This window comes from Nicotiana attenuata, unplaced genomic scaffold, assembly GCF_001879085.1.
Source record: "Nicotiana attenuata strain UT unplaced genomic scaffold, NIATTr2, whole genome shotgun sequence".
Taxonomy (NCBI): Eukaryota; Viridiplantae; Streptophyta; class Magnoliopsida; order Solanales; family Solanaceae; genus Nicotiana; species Nicotiana attenuata.
The window spans coordinates 165031-184584 of NW_017671681.1; the positions used below are offsets into that span (position 1 = coordinate 165031).

The 19554-nt window shown below is 38.5% G+C and overlaps 3 protein-coding genes across 3 annotated transcripts; 1 reads left to right on the forward strand and 2 right to left on the reverse strand.

The window, feature by feature from the left end:
* The first annotated feature begins 89 nt into the window (after nt 1-89).
* Nucleotides 90-1310, forward strand: LOC109209676. The gene has a single exon (XM_019372989.1). The coding sequence runs from the start codon at nt 90-92 to the stop codon at nt 1308-1310; it is 1221 nt and encodes a 406-aa protein (XP_019228534.1).
* Nucleotides 1311-3775: 2465 nt separating this feature from the next.
* LOC109209673 (actin-interacting protein 1-2-like) lies at nt 3776-9072 on the reverse strand. The gene is made up of 6 exons (XM_019372985.1): nt 8446-9072; nt 7332-7493; nt 6595-6781; nt 5795-6217; nt 4737-5144; nt 3776-4659 (listed from the first exon to the last, which is right to left on the reverse strand). Exons 1-6 carry the CDS (start codon nt 8835-8837, stop codon nt 4402-4404), a joined length of 1830 nt encoding a protein of 609 aa, XP_019228530.1. The 5' UTR covers nt 8838-9072; the 3' UTR covers nt 3776-4401.
* Nucleotides 9073-14942: 5870 nt separating this feature from the next.
* LOC109209677 (protein MOTHER of FT and TFL1) lies at nt 14943-16855 on the reverse strand. Its single transcript, XM_019372990.1, has 4 exons — nt 16630-16855; nt 16193-16254; nt 16011-16051; nt 14943-15343 (listed from the first exon to the last, which is right to left on the reverse strand). Exons 1-4 carry the CDS (start codon nt 16822-16824, stop codon nt 15120-15122), a joined length of 522 nt encoding a protein of 173 aa, XP_019228535.1. The 5' UTR covers nt 16825-16855; the 3' UTR covers nt 14943-15119.
* Nucleotides 16856-19554: the final 2699 nt, after the last annotated feature.

Sequence of the window (19554 nt, forward strand, 5' to 3'; positions counted from 1 at the left end):
TCATCCAAAGTGCCAGAAACTGGGCATAACTCACTTGAGCTTTGCAGATGATCTGTTATTGTTTGCTCTGTGATAATCAATCTGTTGCAATGCTGAAGCAATGTTTTGATCAGTTCTCCACAGCATCTGGACTAAAACCCAATCTCAACAAGAGTTCAGTCTACTTTGGTGGAGTGTGCAAGGTAGATCAGGATATTATCATCCAACAGCTGGGGTATGTACAAGGTAAATTACCATTTAAGTACTTGGGGGTCCCTCTTACTACCAAAAAGATGAAGGTGGCACAATGGCAACCATTGATTGACAAAATATTAGCTAAAATATCATCCTGGACTGCAAGAAAGTTATCATATGCTGGTAGAGTTCAACTTATTAGAACTGTTCTCTTTGGAGTACAATCTTATTGGTCTCAAATATTCCTGATGCCCTCCAAGGTGATCAAGCTTATTGAAGCATACTGTAGAAGCTTCATGTGGTCAGGAACTAATGTCATTACCAAACGTGCATTAATATCTTGGGACAAAGTCTGTCAACCCAAAAGTGCTGGAGGGCTGAACATCCTGAATCTTAAAAGCTGGAATAAAGCAGCCATTCTCAAGCTACAATGGGACTTGGCAACAAAGGCAGACAGATTATGGATCAAATGGGTTCATATGTACTATATAAAAGGGCACTCTATTGCTACAGTCAAAGTACCAAAGCAAGCGAGTTGGATGGTTCAAAAGATCATGACTGTTGCTGGTCCAAATACACAGATGCAGGGAGATAATGGCAAACGCAGCAAGATCAAACAGCTATACTTACAACAAATTGGATCATTAGCTAGAGTTGAGTGGAAAGCAATCATGTTCAAGAATCTAGCTAGACCTAAAGCGTTCTCCATGTGGTTGATCATACAGGAAAGAATGATGACAACTGACAGGCTGATCAAATGGAACATAAACGTGGATCCAATATGTGTCTTTTGTGGAAATCATCCAGAGACTCATGCTCAACTATTTTGGGAATGTACTATCATCACTGGACTATGGGCAGGAATTTTCAATTGGTTACATATCCAGGTGCAAATAAAGACGTGGGATCAGCTAGTAGCCTGGTTTGTGGAGAAAGCAAAGAAGAAATCTGTTGAAGGGCAGCTCTTGCGAATGGTTCTAGCTGAAACTTTGTACAGTATATGGAATGAAAGAAATCATAGAGTATTTGATAAGGTACATAGAGATACTAAGAGCATCATTAGAGAGATAGCATATACGTGTAATATACGGGCTGTAGGCAAGCTTAGAGAAGTCCTGCATCAAAGACTTCTATAGGGGTATAAGAGCTAAGTGTGTAGAAACAAGGTAAAATAGTCTGTTAAGGATAGGAGTATAGGGTAGAATTGTGTATAAGCCGAGCTGGCCACTATACGATGTAATTTGATTCTTTGGTGATTAATAATATTGTGAATTACAAAAAAAAAAAAGATATTAATGTTCTTACACAGTTGCAGTCGGAGAGAAATATCTATTTCTTTGTCCTTTACCAAGTCTAATCATTATTCTATGTAAGAAATTACCACCTTTTAATTAATATATAATATTTTAGTATATGGATGAAAATTATTTTTGTGCTCCCACTTTACGATAAAATTGAAGGTTCCTTCCAACTTTAAATTATGAATATTCTCCACTTTCTGTTTAAACATTCTACTATCGACCAGCAATTCTAAAACAATCAAGTCTTTTGCTCTTTAAAGAAATATGAAGTTCGTCTACTAATGGGACATAAATTCATACTTTCATATTCTAATCGGAGATGGAAACAAGACACCTTTAAACCATTTTGAGTTTGACACAATAGCAATCACGTAATTGGTTGACGAAATATAAACTTTAGCAGAAAAATATGTAGAAAATAACGGGCGGAGTTAGCATGGGTTGCCGCGATTTAGGGGCTGAATTCTTATTACATCACCTTTTAACCATTGAAGCATGAAAAATAACATATTATGAACGGATCGGAGATGGATCCAAGATTTTGTGAAAGATGGTTACACACAAAGAGGTAAATCTAATATATAAATCCCAGAATATGTGTTGAACACCTTGGTGATTCACCAATTATTACTCAAGAAATTTACCAAATTTCAATGGTTATATATGGAATTTGCTCCTCCCATTTCTGTCTAGTATATTTTAGTTTGTAGGACCAGTATTCCACCTCATCGGTGACTCGTGCTTTGTGAGTTATGGTACGAAGTATCAAGTTGAAACAAGGTGATAAACAACAAAAAAAAGGCAGCAATAAGGACTCTTTTGTTGACCAAAAATGAAACAAATTGCTTCAATGATTGGTAACAAACAAGGAAGAGAAATTTGTATTGATAAGAAGGGATAAAAGAAGTGGTGGTAATCCTAGATCCCGGATTTTATTGGTCCAGTTCATATTTATCTTTCACTTAACAGACTCTCTTTAGATATTTTCTATAGGAATTTCTTGATGAAGATCTTGATTTTGAGACTGTTTTGTTTATTTTATCTATTGCTTCAAATTAAATCACTAAAATGGTGTAGCTTTAAATTAAATAATCCTGTGCTTGAGACCTATATATAAAATTTTCTTTCCTGCTTGTCTTTCATATGCCATTTTTTCCCCCTAACGTCTAGTATTTAAATCTTATTACCAGACAGTTCGTAAAATTTTAGTCGATTAATTCATTAAAAAAAAATTAATTTTGTGCTGCAAGCAGAAGCCATTAATGGTTACAGCGTACAGACACTTAAAGTTCTTTGTGCTGATCATGTACCATATGGAACAAGAAGATCAAATCCCTCATTAGAACAATTACCAGGCCTAAGAGATTCGAGGTTTTTTGTTTTTGGGATATGCTATCCAATGGAAATTTTTGTTTTCTTATACCCTTGTTAATTTTATAAGTTCAAGGTTAGTTTTATTCAACAGTTTCTACCATGTAACTGGTGAAATATACTCTCTTCTAAGATCAGGTTTTTTCCAATTATGTTCCCACTTACCCTCTACGTGACTCAAGCTTCTTACTTATTGGATGAGGCTAGTAGCTATTTTAGATTAAGAGCTATATAAGTGATGACTATGTATTGTTTAGCATGTTGGTGTTTAATAGCTCAAACAGTCAAACAAATCTAATGAGAAGAATTGATTAGTTAGTCCCTTGGCTAAAAAGTAAAAATAGACATATGGTATTTGAAGTGGGAGATTGGATACAATTCCCATTTGGTCCATTCCATAACAGAAAGGACTCTATCTGGGCCCATTTCTACGCACGCCTGCTGAAAAAGAGGTCTTTTTGTTACTCCAGTCGTATTCTTACATGCTATCTCCAGACCCCAGGGGGGCTGTTTGTTAAGCAGTCACGTGAACTAAAACTAGTTTTTTAGCCTAATGTTAAAAACACTGAATCTTACCTTCTTGGGCGACTAAATTTGATTTCTGACATTTTTTTAGGTCTTCCAAAACCAACGTTGTGAGATCTGGAGAGGGTAGTGTGTATGCAGACCTTACCCCTATCTTGTGAAGATAAAAAGACTGTTTCCAATAGACCCTCGGCTCGGGAAAACATAAGAACCTCCAACGTTCACTTCATCCCTTAACAAGTTTGGGATGACTGACCTTTTCCTGGACCTCAAAGATTAACTTAAACTTGAAACTACCTCAATGGCAAATATAAGCAAAATAAGGAGTACTAGAATTCATGGAATTTTATGCAAGAAAAAAGAGGAAGTAAGTAATTACTTATAATAATTAACGGTGGCAATGGTAGCAGAAATATGATCACTACTCACATAACAGAGTGAAAAATAAGCACAATCAAAGGACAGCATAACGGAAAAGACGTCACAACTTACAAATACGAACAAAACAAATCCCTATAAAAGCTTGAGCAATAAGATCACACTTGCATCATCATAACAACAATAATTTAAAATGTAACCGAAAACCTATAATTGGAATGTAATCAATGCATACATACAAATGTAAGAAGCAAAAACAGAAACACGACGCAAATTTAACGTGAATGGCGGCCAATAGTCTTCTGATGCTCAAAGACAAAAATCCCAACTCGACAGCCTGCTATGGTCTCAGTACCCAGACAGAAGCCTTCCGTGGTTGAAATAAATCCAAGTTGAACTATTTGATTTTTTTTTTTTACATCTTTAAGATATAAGAGTACCTTCTTGTGTATGGGGAAGTGTGATGATCGTTCGGGAAAACTCTTAACTTGGTGTTTCCCTATTACCATGTTTACAAGTAGTGGCACCATCAATAGGGCTGTCCTAAGTTGAGGCCAACCAATATTTCAAAGCTCAAACTGCATTCCAGCCGACTCATAATTAACTTAATGTGCAAATATGAACTCCTCAATTGCTTATCAAGCGATCTCAATTATTGTGGAGTTATTCCCCATACACGAACACAAGCATCCTCGCCAGAACTCACTATACTGTGTTCATCAGTAAAAGCTAGTCCATATACTCCACCTAAATGAGCTCCTTTAATCGTGATTCGATTCGAAGCTGGCTTGCTGATGTCATATATGATAACACATGTGTCGAGAGATCCAGTAGCTACCATAGTGTTATCAGGTGACCAGGCCAGGCAATTTATTCGGGCAGTATGGTATAACATATTCTTAAGCTTCACCTTTAAAACAGAAACTCTTTATTAGTTACAGGATATATAATATAGCTAATGTTGACTATGAAAATAATAATTATTACCTCACGAGATGCACGGTCCCAGACAACTGCTTCTCGGTTGACATCTGCTGATGCAAACATGGAAACATCTGGAGAGTATCGAATGACAGTAATAGCTCCCCTGTGTTTTTCAAGGACAGCTTCTTCGTTGAGAGTATCGCCCGTGATGGAATACAAACGCAGTTTACCATCCTGACCACCCACTATAGCTTCAGTTCCATCAGGTGAAATAGCACATGCTGTCACGGTGAATCCGAGGTCTATGGTTGACAGAACTTTTGTACCACGGAGAAGAATGACTCCAGTATCAAAAGAAACTAGAGTCACTTCAGGAGAACTAAGGGCAAGGCTCAAGTCCTTAGGTTGGTTGCCGACATCTATAGAATTTGCATCTCCACATTGATCTCCAAGCAGAGACACTCTCCAGATCTATGTCACATCAAGAAGCAAAAAACTGCATTATAGCCAACAGTTGCCAGGAACTCCACTTTTGTTTGATTTAACATAATTCTCTGAGCATCATTGTTTTTAGCCCAAAGAAATATGAAAACATAGAAAAGCAGGGAAAGACTATAAAAATCCATAGTATTACACTCTAATCACACATAAAACAGGTAAAGATCTTACAAATCCCACACTATAAGTATCTACCCAACTATAACCGGGAATATCATCTAATCATATTACTGGTAAAAGTGGTGCAATTAATGTAAACAGCGAAATAGTCCTTCTGTTAGATTTTTCAACAATTAAGGCTATATAAACCGGTATGGTACAAACGCACGGAGAAATAACTACTCCCATCATGTAAACAGATAAATAACTTATGCTTAGATGAGTGATTGTAATCTCTAATCTTTTTTCTTTCTCAGAAGTATCAAGGGAATTTAAATTCTAAAGCTGACTTTACAAGATTAGAGTTAAGCAAGTACTTCCCTTTAAAAAAAATTCAAACGGAATCAGATGGAATCATAGCATCAATAAAGCACTGTGAGAGGGCTTCTATTCACAAAAAGTAAACTTCACAAATAACCAACTTATATATAAAAGAAAAGAAAAAAGGAGATCTTACAACTCACCTTATTGTCAAATCCACATGACACAATTTCTCCTTCCACAACTGCAAAGCATTTGATTTGAGAATTCACCTTTCTCTCTAACTTTCCGCTATATCCAATGCCTTGAATCCATTTAACAATCAAACCATCATAACTGCTGGACAACATAATTTTTGGGTCACTTTTGAGGACGGCTAAGGAATTAACATTTTTCATGTGTCCAGAAAATGACACAGGGGATTTTTCCAGATCACTTGCTGAGAATATCGAAATAGTTCCACCAAGAGAAACAGTAACGAGGTGATCATTTTGCCAGAGACAGCCAACTAGCATGTCCTCAACTCCACCTGAACCAGGAGCAGTCAGTGTCTTTTTCACTTTCCCTTTTCCATCATCAGATATGTCCCATACTTTTGCTGACTTGTCAGCAGAGACAGTGAGTACCTGAAATATATAAACCATCAGACCATGTATGTATGCTCATAACAGGAAGCATTAATAGTGCACAAAAAACAGATGCACCGTGATAGTAGACTGACAAGCTACTTTTTAATTTTCATCCAAGCTGGTTCCTTTAGCAATTATGATGAAAAAGATCCGTAGAATTAGCCAAATAGGAGAACAGTATAATGAATTTTCAACATGAGAAAGTCAGCCAGAAAAATAGTGTAATATAACATACTCCTCGCCAATAACTACAGTGATAATTGGCATATTCAAGTGGCTCAGCACTCTCAAGGGAATAAATTACTAAACAATGAAATCCAGGTCAACAAGGAAAGTAAATGAAAGTGAACTAGCACGGGAGAACAAAAGCTCACCTGTTTACTATCAGGACTCCAACTAACGGCATATATACTTCCTTGATGACCATCCTCAGATGACAGCTCTCCAATTATATCTCCTGTTTTAGCATCATAGATAATTCCCTTCTTGTCAGAGCTTACACTGATTAATTTGCTTCCATCTGGAGAGAACCTCAAACAATTAACAAAATTTGAATGCTCCCTGCAGGTCCATGGAACAATGACACTTCAATCACAACTTTCCAACATGTTAGCTATGACAATCATACTTATGTTAGACGGATTGTTCTAAGAACATATCAGAAGTGGCTGAACTTGGACTGCAACTATCACTGTTGTTTTATTTCCTTTAGATTGGTCTACTTCTATAAGGCAGTAGACAGGGGACGAAAGCCACATTGCAACATGTACTGTCAAAGGTGGATGAGAAAGGGCATATATGGTATAAGCATGATGCAAGCTACTCAACTACAGGAGTGTCTTTCTCATGTAGATGAAGTTGGTAGACCCACCACAGTCCTCATTATAGCATGGAAAAGTGATTTATTTCCAGAAAACGACAGGTCCTCGTGTTCTTTTGACATTGTCAGTCTTCTCTCCTAGTTACCACTTTACTGTCTATCAATGAACTTATTTCTCTCCGTTTGTTTCAAAAAACATTTTGGACAAAACGATAACCATGTATTGATACTAAAAAAAAAAAGAAAAGGAGACACTTATTCTGATTTAACATAATAGTAAAGCTAAGGAACCTGTGAGACAGCTTGAATTTAAATGGGGGTCCTTCATAAAAGTTCACTAAGAAGTCTTCCCCGCACGTGGCTATGCGAAATGGTCTTGTGGGCTTAAATGCACAACTCAAAACTCTCCTTGAATGGCCATCGAATTCACCCACATTTGTTCCCGAGTCCCACCTGCCAAGATAGTTCATCAAACAAGGATAGTGGATATGCACAGATAGAAATATTAGGACATAAAAAGCACGCAAGGGCACTTAAAGGTGTGCTAAAATGTGTTCTAGACTAGAATGAAAAGAAGAGGCACATGTACAAAATCCATCGCCACGATGTTCGCTAAAAAGTATTTCTTTCGCCACGAAGTTCTTTCTTCTTTTTCCAATTCACACAATGCCCTAACTACTCGCCTCAAACTACAGACGTGGTTATAATGCTACAGAGAAAGAATAGGCAAACACAATAACTTTGACTCCCATTTAATCTGTATGATGTTGTTTGACCTTCTCAGATAATGGCAAAATTATAATCATCAAAAGGTTAAATTAACATACAATAATTACATGTGTTTTGTTATGGTTGATGTGAAATATTTTGTGTTTTGTCACATCTTCCAGTTATTGTCTTTAAGTATCTCTGATAGGCTCAAATAATAGCCCTTTCAAACTTCAGTCTCTTAGTTCTCCATGCTAGTCAACAGCATCGCACATTATGTTAAGGAGACAACACTTAAACATGACATTTCCCAAAATGCAGCTAAAAATGTTAGAAGGAAAATTTTAAGGGTGCCTTGAAAAAATTAATATAAGAGCTTCAGGGTCGAATGTCAGGCCATTAGCAATATCATCACAACTATAAGTAAAGTGCTTTCCTTTTGGAGCAGTACTTTCAGCGAAATATATCACTCGATTGAACAACTGTGTCCTGATAGCTTTTTAATATTTAACAAACTTGAAATGAAATGATTTTATCTTTATTTCCCACGAGTAATTTACCAAGTTTTCAGAAAGCATTAGGTAATTGTTTAGTGTTCCTAAATAAAAGTAATGTAATGATATCCAGACAATTCAGAACACAGTAATAATCCATTCGGAAGCAGTAAAATATTTATTAAAAAAAAAGGGAAACTAACATGAAGGCGCGAACAAGGGATTTGCCCTTTCCATCACCAGAAGCAACAATGCGCAATCCATCAGGAGACCATTGAAGGTCATCGATCCGACCCGATAGTACCCGAAACTCTTTCTTAAGAACAAAATCATTGTGGGTCCCCCAGATCCGAACCGTACCGGACACGTCAGCGGATGCGATCCATTCACCGTTAGGGGAATAACGAGCGACGGTAGCCTGATAAGCATGCTCCCCGTAAACGGCTACTTGGAGCGGGCGATCGAGGTACCGGATAATCACGGATCGGCCATTACAATAAAGGATGGAGTTGGATTTCGGGTCACCCGAAATGAGAATACCGCGACCTCGCTCTGTAGAAGGTATGCAAGCGTAGGTTTCTTTGAGCTCGGCCATGGCGGGTAAGTAAGGGGGGATTTGTGTTGTGGAAAGGTGAAAATGATGGAAGGGAAGGGGAAACTGATTTGAAAACTGTACAACTGCTTTTAGCTCTCTCTCCACCTTTTTCGATTATCTGACCGTGCCAGCACGTTCCTTACCCCTAGCTTCCCAACGTTGGGGTGGGGATCAAAGAGGGCTCGTCCTTCACTACAATTGCCACATGTTCCCTTATTATTAGATAGCTCTTTTTCTCGTTTAACTAGGGCGGGGGTATGGTGGAAATGATGAATAGATAAACAATGCTAAAAGAGGTAGGCCCTCAATAAGAGTGCCAAAGGAAACTTTGTAATTTAACCTTCTAGTATTGTATAGGGTAGACTCTCTAACACGGTCAATTCGAATTTGAATTGTATAGAGTATTATATAGGGAAATCTACTCAAAATGCCAATTTGGGAGAAATTAATTACCCGCTTCAAACTTTTTACATAATATACTTATGTGGTCAAAAATATTTACCCGTACTTTCCTTGACATTCCCTTTTTCCCATTAATTACTCTTTGTCTTTTTGTGCTTTCTCTTTCCTGTTTTTTTCTTTCTATTTATCCTAACTTTTCCTTGACTTTCCCTTTCTTCCAGTGATTAGTTTATGTCTTTTTGGGTTTTCCCTCTCCTGTTTATTCCTACATAGCACGTTATTCATATGTGCTTTTGTTTGAACTTTGAAGGCTTCAGGAGCATCTTTGTACTCTTTTTCATGCATTCATAGATCAAGATCCCCTGATCCAAAATGTCTCGTTAATGAACTCCATGGATAAGTTAACTCTTCAACCACATATAGAGGCGGATCTAGGATTTAAATTTAATGGGTTCAACTTTTAATTTTAACATTGAACTCGTTATACTGTTAAAATTATGGGTTCAAATCTAGTACTTGTTGAGATTTTATTAGGTTCTTACATATAAATTTATACATTGTATTGGAAGTCATAGATTCAATCGAACTCGTATCTGAAAAGGCTATATCCGCCCTTGACCACCTGCGATTATCTAACTCTGAAGATTATTATTACTATGACTTACTATATGATACACAATCTAATGACAAAGAAAAAATGAAATAAAATAAGATTCTTTTAATTAATAAAAGAGCTAACAAAACGATATATTGTAATAATATGCAATATTTCAGCTGAAACTTGAATAAAAACACATTTACCTAACAGTATACCGCCACGGTATCAAAATATACTGTAAGAGCATACAGTTATACTGCAACAGTATACTGTAATAGTATACATATATACCGGAACGATATACTATAATAATCTACAATTTCAACATAAATTTAAATAATAACACAGTTACCCATCAGTATACCGTTACTATATCACAATATACTGTAAGAGTATACTATAATATATAGAGTATATAGTTATATTGCAACAATATACTATAATAGTATACATATCTACCGAAACGTTATATGGGTAGGGTCGCGTAATTATTTTGTATAGGTAAAATTAGGGTAATTATTTTGGTTTCTATGGGTAACCCTGTATATATCCCTATTATATAAGAGGCACATGATTTACCGACATTTTTTAATTCTCAATGCTCAAATTAAGATCTCTAATTAAGTGTAAAAATCCCGTGATAATATTGTATACGGGTAAAATCGGGGACAATGCATACCCCGATTTCCCGGTGAAGAAGACGAAAGAAGAACGCGGACGCACGAGGTTGATATCGAGGCTGGGAGCCCTTCGTGTTCGAGATCCATAAAAGGTGAACGATGTACTTATCATTAGGCGTGATAAAGCAACGCTCCCCAGACCCAGAACGAGCTCTAAGACCTCGGAAAATATGAAAAACGGTTACGCACGACGAATAGAGGGCCATGATATTCGTATCTAACCGGATATCACAGCGCATATCTCGCTCGATGTCGGTTACGGATCCGTAATTAACGAGAAAGAAAGATTTTTACCCTTATTAGACTTGTACTAAGGATGAAACTCTCCTACTACATAAAAGGAAATTTTTTCTTTGATAACACATATCGTAACACACGAATCAAATCAATACAAATTCATTCTCTGCTTTCTAGCTACTGCAAAAGTTCTTATTTAATTGTTCTGCTCTTTGTTCAAAATCAGACTCGAGCCAAGGGTCCAATCGAGGGCAAAATTACTGTTCAACCTAGGTTTGGGATAAGCCATAACATCATAACTGGTTTGATAGTTCATTTGTCTTTAATTCATTTATCTAATATTCTTGATTATTTATTTTGAATCAATCCACAGATCCTTAAAGTCGCGTACAAATTTAATTATTACCCGATTTAAGGGTAAACAGTTTGGCGCCGACCGTGGGGCTAAGGATAATAGTGGTGATTTGGTACAAATCTCTAACACACTCTATTTTACGCTTGTTCTTTAAAGTCTTAATTTCAGGTCAGCTTAAAAATGTCAAATTCTCAGTCTGCCCACTTGAACGTTGACGCTAAATCTGGCCATGATAGCGAAAACAATAATCTGATGCCTAGCAACGAGGTGCCTCCTTCTGATCCCAATGTTATCCCAGCCACCAATTCGGTCGATGCTAACTCATTGGTGGTCATCAACGTTAATTTTTCAACTGATCCCGAAAAGAGTATTCGCGGGGGATCCCGACCAATAGCTCGAGAAGCGCCCAAAGGCGAAGGTGATGGGGTAAGCTAGCAGCTAATCTTTGGAATGTTGCAGGCTCAACAGATGGCAATAGCACAACTACAGAATCAAGGCCATGCCCCTAGCAGGGTCGAGCCCGAATATTAATCTCGAGAAAGCACTCGAAGAAACAAACAAATCACAGAAGACCGGGTGAAGTCGAGTTTGGGGTCAACCCCGAGATAATGAAAATGCTTGAAGTATTAACGAAGCGGGTGGAGTTAGTTTGAGAGAGGACTATCGGAGGCAGTTTGAGCGCCTTCAGCAGGGTTCTATGACCGTCACCCAATACGAGACCATATTTGTTGATTTGGCCCGTCATGCTCTTCTTATACTTCCCACCGAGAGAAAGAAGGTGAGGAGGTTTATTGAGGGACTTGCTCAGCCTATCAGATTACAGATGGCTAAGGAGACAGGGAGTGAGATTTCTTTTCAGGATGCAGCCAATGTGGCCAGACGAGTTGAGATGGTTTTAGCTCAGGGGAGTGGTCAGGGGTCCGACAAGAGGCCTCGTCACTACGGTGGATTCAGTGGGGCCTCATCAGGAGGCCGGGGTACTTTTGGTAGAGGCCATCATCCCAGGCCATTTCATTCAGCACTTCAGACATCCCGTGGAGCTTTAGGGGGTCGTGGTACTTATGTACCTCCTTCAGGGCAGCCAGCTTATAGTGCACCGCCAGCTCCCATCAGAGCAGCTCCTCTTTAGAGTTATTATCGCGATCAACTGTCCCGTCAGGGTCAGTCTCAGCTTCCCCAGCCGCAGTATTTAGATGGATGTTTTGAGTGTGGTGAGTATGGGCATGTCCGGAGGACCTATCCGAGATTACTGGGTGTTCAGTCGCAGCAGCAGAGTTCTCGTGCCATGATTCCGGCACCGCCTGCCCAGCCAGCTAGAGGTAGGGGTTAGGGAGCCAGAGGTAGGGGTCAGCCCGCTAGAGGTGGAGGTCAGGCTGTTAGAGGTGGAGGCCAGGCCGCTAGAGGTGGAGGCCAGACAGCAGGAGGTCGTCCCAGGGATATGGTTTAGGGTGGTGGGGCCCAACCCCGATGTTATGCTTTCCCAGCCAGGCCTGAGGCTGAGTCCTCCGATGCAGTTATCACATGTACTGTTTTGGTTTGTAGTAGAGATGCTTCAGTTCTATTTGATCCAGGGTCTACATACTCCTATGTGTCATCTTATTTTGCTTCATATTTGGTCGGTAAGTTCGGGTCAAGGTCCATGGCGTGAACTCAATTCGCTTTATTTCCTAACAACTAAGAATTTTATTTCTAGTTTGAAGGGTAAACCTATTCATGTAAGAAGTGAAAATGTGAATACATGACAACGACAATAACAACAAACCCGGTGAGTTCTCACAAATGGGGTCTGGGAAGGGTAAGATGTACATAGCCTTATCCTTACCTTGGAAGGGCAGAAAGGTTATTTCTGATAGAATTTCGGCTAAAGAAAGAATGAAAAAGAAGTAATGGCAAAAGGTAGGAACAACAACAAGAAAAAAAGAAGATCGAAGCCAAAATAGCAGTTAAACATCAGATAGTAATAGCAATCTATGAATAAAAAGATATCATACTAACACTAATGTTATCAGGCTCGGGGGTGAATGGGTAGTCGGGTTATGGTTCGAATTTCGGGTTTTGACCAAGCGGGCCCGCGGTCGATTTTTGACTTTTTGTGGAAAATGTTGGGGAATCTATAATTATGCATTGGAATTGATTTCTTTAGCGGTAATTAATGTTATTAAGTTGATTATGACTAGATACGAGTGCATTGGATGTGGAATCGAGAGGTAAAGCGGTATTTGAGCTTTGAAATACCCGTTGGCTTGAGGTAAGTGTTTGGTCTAACCCTGACTCGAGGGATTAGGGATCCCCGACTTACTTGCTATGTGATTCCATGTGTGTGGCGTATAGGTGTGGTGACGAGTACCTATGCGCCGCCAAGTTATCTGTTTAGCCTGTTCCCTTCCCCGTTTCCTAATGTATTGCTTTACTGTCTTAACTGCTACCTGCTTATTGATGCTTCCATGTCTAACTGCTTCTTGTTAAACGTTGTTTTCTCTATTGAAGGCATTAATTGTTCCGTAGTTTCATTATATTATATTGTTGGTTTATGTTGGTTTATTGGTGCTTCATGGTACACTTTGGTTGGTCTCGTTGTGTAGTATTAACTGATGAAGTTTTATAATTGTAGAGATCTTCCGTTGTTTTGGTTTGAGGTATACATGTTGTGGAGGATTTGAGTTAACTTGTGAAATACTTGTTCTTATCTTGTGATTGGTACTGATATGGTGGGATCGGGTTGCACGCCGACAGGAGGAATAAGGGTGAAATGTGATTGTCTGGTGGGATCGGGTTGCGCACCGCAACAAGGAGTAATAAGGGTGGACAGGTGGGATCGGGTTGCACGTCGCAACAGGAGGAATAAGGGTGATATATTGAGGAGTAATAAGGGTAGACTGGTGGGATCGGGTTGGACGTCGCAACAAGGAGTAATAAGGGTGAATGTTCATATTGTTATTGATTATATGGTAGGATCGGGATGCGCGCCGCATCATTTGTTGTTTATGTTTTCTTCTTCTGCTGAGATTCATTATTGTGGTGTTGAAACTCTCTTAAGGATTGGTTATAGCTGAGTATTGGTAGAACGGCTGGGTTCCGTATTTATTTAATGCAAGTTACTGTCCTATTTCATTCCGTAGTTTCTTTTTGCCTTATTATAAATTGTTGTAGGATATATTGTTTATACCCCGCCGTAGCCTTGTCACTACTTCGTCGAGGTTAGGCTCGACACTTACCAGTACACGGGGTCGGTTGTACTGATACTGCACTCTGCACTTTCTGTGCAGATTTCGGAGCTGGTAGTGGCTGATCGAGAGGTCGGTTGCTGATACTTTAGTCAGGAGACCCAAGGTAGTCCTGCAGGCGTCCGCAGGCCCTGGCGTCCCCTCCTACATTCTATATCTCTGTTTTATTTACTTTCGGGACATATGTATTTTTCTTTCAGACCAGTATTTGTAGTAATCTGTAGAAAGTTCGTGAGTTGTGACGCCAGTTTCTGGGTGGTAAGTGTTTAGGTTTTTCTGTTAATAGTATAAAGATGATCAGTTAATTATGTACTTCTGCGTTTAATTCTGTTGATTTAATGTTGTTTAGTTTTAATTATAAAAAGTAAAGGAAAAAGGTGAACAATTCTCTAACGTTGGCTTGCCTAGTGAGTGCGATGTTAGGCGCTATCACGATTCCGACGATAAGAAATTCGGATCGTGACAGTTTATAACCTTCCTCACTTCATATTCATTACCTTCCTCATTTAAGGGAGGGGGGGTATATGAAGTTCTGTAATTGTTCCAAAATAGAAGTAATGTAATGGTGTGTGAACGATTCAGAAAAAAGGGGAAGCAAAAAAAGACCAAAGAAAATACTTATGCGCGTAATATAGGTACATAACAATACAGCAACATCTAGCAAACATAAAAATCATACTTTACGTTGCAGAATAAGCTGGCTAATAATAAGTGCCAGAATATACTAGTAGTAAAAAGTAATTACTGACAACAAAATAAAATCCACTGATAGTGAAAGCAGCTCGCTCAGCGCTTCCTATTTGCTGGCTCCTTATGTGCATTGAAATAAACAGTGGCAACAGGGACGCCGAGATCAAGCTGGTGCGCAAACGCCCGAGTGCAGAAATGAGACCTAGCTAGTGGCGGCTGCAAAATTCCCGGCATTGGTGCCTTCTGCCGGAAAAGTACCAGTATGTACCTGTGGATCCCTACCGGCGGACGTGGTCCGACATACCCCAATACCTCATTCCCTGCAATTTAATTATACACATTCAAATTAACTGGAGTCTTAATTAATTACCTGCAGTGAATATATACTTGCGATCAATTTCAACTTTATTTTAGCACTCACAGTGAATTGGGAAGTGAGATATGGAGTGGACACGTGGCAGGAAACATGCTTACTAGGCTAACTCCGGCTTATATCAAGCTGTACTTCCTGACCCAGCTCTTATCAATGTGTGAATTGAGACAAAGGAATTCGGACTTTAGAGATTTATCCTTTTAATTTTTACGAGATCAGGTCTCTCTTCTTTTCGTCTTTTTCTTATATGTGTAAAGGCACAGATGTTATAATTCGAGTCTGACCTAAATTCAGAAAAAAGAGGCTACGACCGCGGAATTGCGTGTGATATTGATATAGAAATGGACTTTAACCTAACTCAACCCTAAAACTGTCTCATGACTGAGAATTATATTGCCAAGACCATATTAAGGAGATTTATTTATATTTTTCCACCCCCAATGTGTGACTCAACAACGTGATATCGTGCTTAATTCGAATGATTTTTGTTTGCATGGAATTTGAACACTAGCTAGAGACTTTATTAATCGGCTACTTCATTTTTTGAGAGTCAGCCAAGTAACCGTGAATGTTTTCTGATTTTGGAAAAGCTTGAAATATAATGATCAATTTACCTCGAGCGACGTTAGTGCACCCTGGTATGTCTGTCACAATCCTGAAGCAATCCGAAATTACGTAAGAGGTAAACATATAAAGAAAAACAGTCAACAAATTAAAGGAAGGAAAAAAAAAAAAAAAAGGAAAAGGATAGAGAGAGGTGATCAGGTGAATTTGCTGAGAAAAAAAAAATACTGACCAATGCACCCACTCTCGCATATTGGGTTCACTCGGACTGGGGGCATCTGGATCCGTCATAACCTACACCATCAATCGCCATGCATGCGTTAACATATGTTTTCTCTGTTTGTGGTGTTTTGATTTATCATGAAATCTAATTTAAAAAATATTTTTAAAATACTTTTTCAATTTTTTTTGGAGTTACTATATAGTCGCTCTTAAAATATATATATATATATATATATATATATATATATATATATATATATATATATATATATAAGTGATAATACTCTTTGTTTTAAAATATATGCATGTGACTATATATAAACACATATCATTAAAGATAAAGCAAAAAGTTCAAAGCTAAAACATTCTTAAATATTAAAAAATACCATTTTTTCCTAGACGAATTAAAAATAAGTGTGACATAAAATAAAACAGGCAACAACGAACCAGAGTGTAAAGGTCAGCAGCATGGCCACCCACGGTGATTTTTGGAGGATCAGCCGCAATAGAGGGTTTGATATCGCAACCATTTGTAACATGTTTGTTGCCAAAGTGCACAGACATAGTGACACTGGGCACGAACATGTCCACTACATCCCCAATTACTCTTCCAACCACCAACGGATCAACTTTTGCAGCCATTAAAATGGAAATATATGTTTGTTGGGAAGCAAAAAAGGATATAACACTAATTTGAGGTACTGGGGTTTAAATAGCAGCATGAAGGAAAAGACAGCCTTAAAGGATTTTGTGCAACCTACGTTGTGAACATGCATAGGGCAATAGAAAAAACAAGGCAACACGTGTCATGTGATTCCTCTGTTCTGAAACTAAAATCCATAAGAATTTCATAATAAGGTCTTGACACGCGTTGTTACTACGAGGAAAATCTGCCATCGGTTACAGAAGAAAAAAGAGGAGAATAATGGAAATGAATACAACAGCTAAAAAGCTAGAATTCACTGTGCTTAAGATAAGGAGATGAAACAATTGAAAGGCGATATTTAATGGGGTTGTCCATGTTTTACATGCATGTATTTCAACTTTCCTTTTGCCTTTTTTTTTTTTGTACTGCTTCTGTCTTGCTTTTAATTTGTTGTTTCCCCAGAAATCCCACACCCCTACAAACACCCAAAGTTCGCAAGGATTCCCTCATTAAAGTGAACGTTAAGATCGTCAGTCATAACTTCTTTCACAAACGTAAAAAACATACACTTGATTCTATTTTTCTGTGCACTCAATTCGAGTCGAAGAACTCGTTTCTCATTCTTTAGCAACTATTCTAATTCTTAACAAACTACCTTAGCGCATTTATGCAACAAGGACTTCTTTTATATGCTAATTGCACTATATATCACGTTACTGAAAAGAAAATTATATGTAAAATAATCAGTCAATTAAACAGCAACAACAACATAATAGGTGCCCTAAATGAGTCGAGGTCGATTATATGACTTGTTGATGATTATGTTTATGTATACGGTTAAAATCGGGCTTGCCCTCTTTATTCAGCTGATCGAGGGAGGAGCATGATAAGTCGAGGATCGGCTTCGATTTATATCAAACTGTGGTGCATGGTTAGGTTGTCAAGCTCGAGATGCACGAGACCGATTGAGATCAAGACCGACCAAAACCGAGACCGAATGAGATCGAGATCGATCAAGATCGGGACCAAATAAGATAGAGATCGAGGGAAGCTTACTGGGTCGAAAACTGAAAGACGAAATGTTGCGCCCCCTTTTTTCCCTCCTCGCGGGGAGAAGTCCGGGTTTCGACATTTCATGGGGTAATAACTCATTTCCTTTTTGGGAATTGGGTACTTGAAGAGTCGCCACCTAATGGATTATGGTGCGTTAGGGCACCCAGAGCGATTAACTCTTAGATTGGTTTGCATAACCAGAGATTAGGGTAAGGGCTCGAAATAACCTCGATGGGAAAGTGTTAGGCACCCCTCTTGGTCCACAACTGTGGGTCCCGGCCGAACTCATACTTACGAATTAGTCCATTAACAAAACAAACAGTTGAAGAAAATAATTGCAAGTAGAACATGTTGGGCATTATATAACTCAAATAATAAGACAAGAATTTAAACAAGTTGTGTGCGTAAAAAAGGAAAGTAAAGTTTCCAAGTGAAGAGAATTTGGGAGAGAGGGGTCCTAGGTTGGTTAGCTTATAGGATCACATCAGTACAATGCCCGGTAATCACTCCTTAGAAAGGGGCTACGCGTGGCATTAGCGCACCGGTCATCATATCCATATCTACCCTTCCCATTCCTTTAGTGGTCATTCAAAGCGAGTGTTGGTCAGCGATCTCTATTGCGTGCTGCTACCCGTCCCTTCTTAATGGTCCTGGAGAGATCTAGGACCTCTACCTATAGGTGGTTCTAGACAGACCCCCTAAGGTTTAAAAGGTAAAAGTACTAAGGCGACAAGCAATAACACATAGGACTCTTAGCAAACAAGAACAGGAAGGAGCAAATAAGAGGCTCAGTTTACCTCCACAAATAAGGCATGTAAACAGCACGACTCAAACACAAATAAAGGCTTTTTTGTTAAACAGTATCCTAAGGCAGGATGTCTAAATGAATATACAGAAGACGAGCAGTTTATTTTTATAAACTCAGAAGTAAAGCCCTGTCAGTTACCCACTAATTTTTTAAAGCCTGTTAAACCAGAAGATGAAGTCACAGAAGCGGTTTCAGAGTTGCAAGATTTGAAAACGTCCTGTAGGTTTGCCTATACGCGGAATACAGATGACTACATTTTATATAGAAACAAGGCAATTTTTTTTTTTTAAAAAAACGGACTTTTTAGTCCCTATAGGCATGCTGTCTAATGATAGATTAAAGCAGTTTTGAAAGAACTCAGTTTAGGAAAAATAAACCATTAATTAAACCAGTTTCGAAGGGAACTGAACGTGGACTGGATTGATTTATTTAAACTAGTTTAGATCGACAGGCAGAATTTCTGGTGTTGTTCCCTATAGGCATGATATCTAGTTGTTTAATACTGATTTTAGAAAACTTGCAGGCATGATGACAAATGAAAAACACATGTAAACACTTGTTATAACAGAAGCTGGGTTAAATTATATCCTATAGGCATGACATCTACTTGTGAAACTAATTTTAAGACTTATAAACATGATTTCTATTATGGAATCACTTGAAACCTATATGCATAATTTCTAACATGGTGAGACAAACATTACAAGATGTAAAGTCCTACAGGCATGGTTTCTACCCGTATTACCCCACAAACATGTAGCTATCCACCCCTTTTCACTCATTACCCCAATATTCATTTACGAATTTGTCACGCCCCAAAACCGAGGGACATGACCGGCGCTCGACCGGGTAGCCCCAGTCAAGC

Excerpts from the sequence above, each read along its gene's own strand:
- LOC109209677 (XM_019372990.1), bottom strand. The coding sequence starts at position 16,824 with ATGGCTGCAAAAGTTGATCCGTTGGTGGTTGGAAGAGTAATTGGGGAT. Across the intron at positions 16,255-16,629 it reads CTGCTGACCTTTACACTCTG|GTTATGACGGATCCAGATGC; the intron begins GTTCGTTGTTGC and ends TTGATGGTGTAG. Across the intron at positions 16,052-16,192 it reads ATGCGAGAGTGGGTGCATTG|GATTGTGACAGACATACCAG; the intron begins GTCAGTATTTTT and ends GGATTGCTTCAG.
- LOC109209676 (XM_019372989.1), top strand. The coding sequence starts at position 90 with ATGCTGAAGCAATGTTTTGATCAGTTCTCCACAGCATCTGGACTAAAA.
- LOC109209673 (XM_019372985.1), bottom strand. The coding sequence starts at position 8,837 with ATGGCCGAGCTCAAAGAAACCTACGCTTGCATACCTTCTACAGAGCGA. Across the intron at positions 6,782-7,331 it reads AAATTCAAGCTGTCTCACAG|GGAGCATTCAAATTTTGTTA; the intron begins GTTCCTTAGCTT and ends ATGGACCTGCAG. Across the intron at positions 5,145-5,794 it reads CATGTGGATTTGACAATAAG|ATCTGGAGAGTGTCTCTGCT; the intron begins GTGAGTTGTAAG and ends GATGTGACATAG.